At 44.0% G+C, this 7509-nt stretch overlaps 1 protein-coding gene across 1 annotated transcript in view; it reads left to right on the top strand.

Moving 5' to 3' along the window:
• Window positions 1–1367: 1367 nt before the first annotated feature.
• The window catches only part of fam120b (family with sequence similarity 120 member B), a gene marked incomplete at both ends in the record, with an annotated part of 154239 nt that continues 148097 nt past the window's right edge, over window positions 1368–7509 (top strand). The window contains 5 exon segments of the mRNA XM_084308226.1: window positions 1368–1371; window positions 1787–1805; window positions 1895–1934; window positions 1938–2078; window positions 5708–5841. Of these exon segments, the coding sequence (XP_084164352.1) occupies window positions 1368–1371; window positions 1787–1805; window positions 1895–1934; window positions 1938–2078; window positions 5708–5841 (338 nt within the window).

Genomic DNA, 7509 nt, shown 5'->3' with positions numbered 1-7509 from the left:
ATCCAGTGAAATCGCTTTGTGCGACAGTGTCCTTTTGCAGAGGGAGGTTGCTACAAAGCATGCCATCTAACAGTGAAGTTACCGGTTGTTATTTGATTGATTGATTGAAAATTGTATTAACAGATTGCAGAATGGGTACAATACAGTACAGCTCAATACACACAATTGTTAAGGGGATGCAGACCAGAGAAATACTTTCATCTTGTTTACATCAGGGTCCCCCATTTTAAATGCATCATAACATATATGACATACATGACATACAGATAGACAGTACTGCTACATCTATACATTTATGACATACCAGATTTACAAATACAGTACTTTTTTTGTAGGGTGATTATGGTTTATTTACATTGAGGTTCTGGGGTCACGTGGAGTGTGTTATACGAAATACCCCCCCCTCCACCCCACCTACCAATCTCCTACCTACCAACCTCCTCCAATGTACAGTTTCTTCGTCAAATGTATATACTCTCTTTTTTAGACTCTTCTTGTATCACAAACAGTACTGTATCTGTAAATCTGGTATGTCATAAATGTCTAGATGTAGCAGTACTGTCTATCTGTATGTCATGTATGTCATGTATGTCATATGATACATTGAAAATGGGGGACCCTGATGTAAAAATCTTTCTCTGGTCTGCATCCCCTTAACAATTGTGTGTATTGAGCTGTACTGTATTGTACCCATTCTGCAATCTGTTAATACAATTTTCAATCAATCAATCAATCAAATAACAACCGGTAACTTCATTGTGCTTCTTAATAACATTTTCAATCAATCAATCAATCAATCAATCAATCAATCAATCAATCAATCAATCAATCAATCAATCAATCAATCAATCAATCAATCAATCAATCAATCAATCAAATAACAACCGGTAACTTCACTGTGCTTCTTAATAAAATGTTCAATCAATCAATCAAATAACAACCGGTAACTTCACTGTGCTTCTTAATAAAATGTTCAATCAATCAATCAATCAAATCTGGAAAAAAAAATATTATAATCGGCGACCATTTTTTTCCTTTTGTTTCACAATGGGTCATGACAAATTAATTACATAATCCATGTGTATGTAACAAACTAACATATTCCAGTTGACTGTATACCTTTTGGAGGATTCGTTCAAAAGCTATTCATACTTCCATTTTTCTCTATGGCGGATTGATTCAGACAGAAAAAAAAGTAATTCGGTTGTGGGAGGGATCTGGGGTCACGTGGAGTGTGTTATACAAAATAACAACCAGTAACTTGACTGTTTCAGCCAATCAGAATCAAGAAATGTGCATGCCATTGTATAAAGTGGAACATCGTCCAACTCTCTGCATAAGATAATGCAGCGAGGCAGCATGTAACCATGGGTAACCACTCCCCAAACATTCAGCACATTCAAACTCAACACAAATCAACCGGATCTGCTTTTTATTTACAAAGGTAATACATCTGTAAAGAGACATCAAATGCCAAAACAAACACATACCCTTGACTCAGAATTGTCTGTTATATTGAAATCTACACAGCAATAGTTTGTTGATACTTCAGAAGTATGATCTTTAGACTATGTTCCCAAAATGAATGTCACATGTCTTCATGCCAGTTTTGCTAGTTATAAACAGTTATATATCATACTGGGCATCGCGTCTCGCTCTTGCCATTATGAGATAACTCATAATGGCAAGAGCGAGACGATCTGCAAGTATTCATATAACTAGGTTATAGGATAACCTTTCGTTATCTCTAGTTATCTCTTGGCGTTGTATCTGAACGTCCTGTCAGGAGTAGTGGACTTTGAGGAGTAATCCAGTGGTTCACGTTGGGAGCAGTCAGAAAGTAAACCAACCCATTGGGACACTGCTTGACTCCTGCTTGGTTTCTGTGGCTAAGTCCCATGCTGGTGGTGGATGGCATGGCCTACCTGCGTCACTAGTACACCTGTAGGGACTGGGTGTGCGGGGGCCAGTGGAGGGAGTACATGGCCTTGGAGAACTGGGTGAAGGCCTTCATGTCGGCAGGAATCCAACTGATCTTCTTCGATGGGGTGGTGGAAGAGGGGAAGAGACAGGCATGGGTAAGACTGGTGCCTGAGAAGCTTATGTCATATAACTTAAGAAAAGGGAAATTGATACCAGCCATAGCTGTTATCATAGACGCCTGCGCAATAGAGCACGCGAAGCATCTGCTCTACGACTATTGAACATCGGGGGGCAAACGTCTGGTTTTGCTCCCCCACTTTTTGATCATATGAAAAATATGATATACCCCCCCCCATATATAAATATAACCATAAATATGTAATTTCAATCAAATTAATAATACGCAATGACACTTAATAGCAAGTTTTTAAGTTTCCAAAGATTGTGTGACCCCCCACTTTAATGGTTTGATCCAGTGCCCACGGGCCACGGTTTGTCGGCATGACGTATACGACATGTTGGGGGAGGCGGCTTTTTCGAAAGCCCTTGAAAAATTCAGGCTGGATATTGGATAACATTGTGAGGATTATTCTTCTGCGTTTACATCAAAATGGAGCAAATCATCACGTAAGTCGAACACTGTGACTGTATACTAAATGCGCAAACAGATTGAAACTGAATATTTCTCGTATGGTGAGCTTCCGCGCTGCACCGAGTGAATCCAGAGATACGGGATGGTGCGCAGGCGCTGTGATCACCCAACGGCAGAAATAATGCCGCTTTGAGCAGTTTATAAAAAAATATTCAAAATATTTATTAGCAACGCCGAGCTTTCAAACCATCCCGTATCTCTGTCCGAACCCCTCGTGCAACTGTGAGCACCTTTGTAATGTCTCTGTGATACTTGTATAACGAACGGTTCGGCCAGAACCAGTCCTTCAGGGTAAATCTAGGTTGGTTTCTCATTGAGGAGCAAGTGACTGTGGATTCACTCGGTGCAGCACAGTCACGAAAGGGGCTAGTATGGACCCTGATGTAAACAAGACAAACGTCTTTCTCTGGTCTGCATCCCCTTAACAATTGTGTGTATTGAGCCGTACTGTATTGTACCCATTCTGCAATCTGTTAAATAAAGTTTTCATTCATTCATTCAGCCGCCGCGCTCACTGGGGCTATTGATAGCGTCAATTAATTGTTGTTGTTGTTGTTGGTACTGCCGCTGCGGATGTGAACGGGGCCGGAGGGGCTTTGGAAGGATGGGAAAGTTATTATTATTATTATAATAGTAATTGGCTATCATACGTGCCTAGCTAGCGTTAGCTAAAAGAGCCCTCGCAGTGAAGTTATTATTATTATAGCTATCATACTGCAATATAAACTGAGTTTTATAGTGAAAAGAGCAGCTTTATTTTGGTCAAGATTGAAGGCTCTATATTGCAGGAAATTGCACATACAGGTGTTCATTAAATGTAAAAAAATCTGCCGTTAAATGTAAACAAATAATCTTGCACCCCCACTTTCAACTATAACTAGGCGGCCATGGCTGTTATTGTATGTATGGTATGTATTTATTTAAACCTCTCCTCTGTTCTCTTTTCCTCTCCTCTCCTCTCCTCTCCTCTCCTCTCCTCTCCTCTCCTCTCCTCTCCTCTCCTCTCCTCTCCTCTCCTCTCCTCTCCTCTCCTCTCCTCTCCTCTCCTCTCCTCTCCTCTCCTCTCCTCTCCTCTCCTCTCCTCTCCTCTCTCCTCTCCTCTCCTCTCCTCTCCTCTCCTCTCCTCTCCTCAGATCGCTGACGCTGCCGCGTCCCTGACGAAGACGGGCAGGAGCACTTGAATTGGTCCCCGGGCGCGGTACCTCGCCGACACCCTGTCTGCTCCCGGCTGCCCTTGGGGGGAAGGACGACGGGATGGGTTAAGAGCAGAGCTCAATTGCATCGGTGACTGAGAAAAAGACAATGCATGTGTGTGTGTGTGTATTCCAGTGTGTGTGTGCCGCTCCCATTGCATGTCCCGCGTCTATACTTTCCGTAGCCGAATTTCTGCAGGACGCTCTCTGATTGGCCACTGACTGACGCTCTCTGATTGGCCACTGACATGTTTGCCCAATCGCGTGACGAGCTGTGTCTTTGCCCATTTCCGCGTCGAACAGCCTGCAAACTCCCTGGCGTTCTATCGCCATGCTCTGAGACAAACTCTAACCTTAACCAACTTCGAAAGAGTGCCTAAGCTTAACCGTCGAAAGAACTTGCCGTCACGCTCTAAGACAAACTCTAACCTTAACCTACTTCGAAAGAGTGCCTAAGCCTAACCAGTGTAGAAACAGACGTCGGCCAATCAGAGAGCGTCCTGCAGAAATGCGGCTACGGAAAGTATAGTAGTCCCAGTTCGTTGCATGCCGAATAAAGACCTCTAAAGAGGTCCTGCATTATTATATTATTATTATTATTACTCTCCTCTCTCTTTCTCTGCCAACGACGAGAGGGCCTACCTGGAAGAGGTCAAGGTCCTGGCGGGATGGTGCCAGGAAAACAGCCTCTCCCTGAACGTCAGCAAAACAAAGGAGATGATTGTGGACTTCAGGAGGTCGGGGGTCAAGGACTACAGCCCCCTCAGCATCGACGGGGCACCGGTTGAGAGAGTCAACAGCTTCAAGTACCTCGGAGCCCACATATCCGAGGACTTGACATGGACCATACACATTAACAGTGTGGTGAAGAAGGCACGACAACGCCTCTACTTCCTCAGGCGCCTAAGGAAGTTCCAAGTCAGCCAGAAGATCCTTAAGAACTTCTACTCATGTACAATAGAGAGCATCTTGACCGGCAACATCACCTCCTGGTTTGGGAATAGCACTGCAAAAGACCAAAGCAGACTACAAAGAGTGACACGTTCAGCCGAACGCACAATTGGAGGGGGGCTCCCCACCCTCCAGAACATTTACTACAAGCGTTGCAAGGGGAAGGCTAAGAGAATTATTAAGGACTCGAGCCACCCGAACAACTGCCTCTTTGAACTGCTGCCGTCAGGCAAGCGATACAGGAGTCTCAAGGCGAGCACAGAAAGACTCAGAAGTAGCTTCTATCCCCAGGCCATCAGGCTGCTAAACGAACAATGAATGAACACTACACAACAACAACCACCAAACACACATAGCACACACATCCACACGCACACACTCACTTTAAACAAACACACTGTAGCACCCACTACACACACTTTATAGCACACACCCACTTTAAACAAACACACTGTAGCACCCACTCCCCACACTTTATATTTATGGATGAAGGATTGCACTACAACTCGTACACCTTACTGTAAATTGTACCTAAAATTGTACCTCATCCCATTTCTGCTTTGCACTAGATAGTACTGTACATTAGTACACTGCATAGTATTGTGTATTGTATATTATATGGTAACTCAGAACATTGTACATATGTCTATACCGAACAACTGTGACCTCATTTTCTTCTTCTAAATTCATGCTATATTATGTTATTATGTTATTTGATAATATCTTGTCTAGCACAGTCTCTGGAGCGTAACAGTAAGAAGCATTTTGTATGAAAGTATTCTGTACTTCTGTATGACAACTATTAAAGAACTTGAACTTGAACTTGAACTCTCCTCTCCTCTCCTCTCCTCTCCTCTCCTCTCCTCTCCTCTCCTTTCCTCTCCTCTCCTCTCCTCTCCTCTCCTCTCCTCTCCTCTCCTCTCCTCTCCTCTCCTCTCCTCTCCTCTCCTCTCCTCTCCTCTCCTCTCCTCTCCTCTCCTCTGCACAGGTAAAGAGGAGGCGCAGGGTTAATGGAGACATTTGCAGTCTCTTCCATCACATTAAGGCCCATGGAGAGCAGCCTGGCAGAGAGCTGTTCTGTCTGCCCTCTGGGCTGGCTAGATTCACAAGCTCTGCTCTCAGGTCAGCTACTGGGACCCACTATACCAGGGGTCTCAAACTCGCGGCCCGCAGGCCATTTGCGGCCTGTGGGATGATATTTTGCGGCCCCCTACTTGACATCAAAGTTTAGTGTTAATGCGGCCCGCACGCAACTGTTTGCCGAGTCGTTGCGCAAGAGTTGGACATTTTATGGGGCTGCGGCACTGCAGATATACCCTACTCCAATTATCCGCACGGACGTTAGACGGTGTTGCACTCGCTACCCAGTCTGTTAGTAGCAGAGGCTCTGGCTAGTATTAACGTTCATGTTGTGATTTTCGATGCAAAATAAATATTCAACATTCTCTTTTGAGACTCTGCCTCAGACTCTTATCCTTTGGCACTTGGAACTTGCTGTACTTTGTTTGCAGGCAGGGCCGGACTGGGGAAATAATTCATACCGGGAGATATAGCGCGAAATATAGCCCCAGTCAGGCCACTTTTTAAACGGGGGTCTGGGGGTCCCCCACCAGGATTTTTTTTGTTACAAAGACTTAATTTCCTGCATTCTGGTGAATTTTAGTGCATGTGAATCACAAACTAATGAGCCAACAATTGCTTAGTACAATGTACTGTTATGAACCTCAAATAAAACTGTTGTGGCACTAGCAATGCTACTCTCTCCACCTTCAAAAAGAAAAAAGCAAGAACACAACATATTTGTCTATTTACTATTATAATACAGTTAACCACTCTCTCCACCTATTCAAACAGAGCAAGAGCACAATACCATATTCACTTTACTGATGCACTACCCATCAACAGTTAAAATAGCCCTTACACAAACATTAAATAACAGACCTTTCATTATTACAAAACTACCTGGCTCACTGCCTGGCTGTTACAGTATTCTGCAGAGTGCCATCTGCCATTCCATTCGCCGCCTCCACTGTCAATCAGTTGTATCGCCTGGTCCCGCCTCCACCAATCACAAGCGGCAGCACGGCTCCATTGTGTGTGTGTGATCCGAGGGAGAGAGTCAGATAGTTCTCCAACTCTGTCGCAGACAGTGAAATCCTGGTTGTTCCCCACCCACCTAGGTTATCTAACTATCGCGCCGCGCCGCCGCCACAACTAGAAACAATGGCCTGGCAAAAAAAAAAAAAAATTATAAAAAAAAAGAAAATTATAATATTTTTTTAAAAAGTTTTTTTAATTTAAATTTTTTTATCTGTGCAGGCCAGGCCACGGGAAAACTCCCGGTGCTCCCGATGGCCAGTCCGGGCCTGTTTGCAGGTCTGCAGCCATTATTGCTGGATTATGAATAGCACCAACTTTAGCCACGGTACCGTTATCATGCTAAGCTAGCTGACCTAGCTCGTCTTCCCCGCAAGGTTTTCACATTGACATTTGATAACGTTAGTCAGCTAACGCTAGTCAGTAGCTACTTGACTTAAATACGATTCACCGTGGGTGCATTATTGTTGATAGACGGACAGTGTCAGGTCCTGGAGAAAGGAAAGGCGATCATCTGATTTGATGTAACGTTAAAGCAGATGTTGTTCCAACTAGCTAGCTTTTCAGCTAATGCTATCTTAACACCAGCAAGCAAAACACATCCCGTCCGAGCTCCCCGTCACACTGCACTGTCGGGGACAATGGAATTTAAGAAAGTGTATCTGCTGTTAAAATGACAAACAGCATCACACT

Source organism: Notolepis coatsorum (assembly GCF_963971535.1).
Source record: "Notolepis coatsorum genome assembly, chromosome: 2".
NCBI classification, from domain to species: Eukaryota; Metazoa; Chordata; class Actinopteri; order Aulopiformes; family Paralepididae; genus Notolepis; species Notolepis coatsorum.
This window is presented reverse-complemented; position numbering and strand designations above follow the sequence as displayed.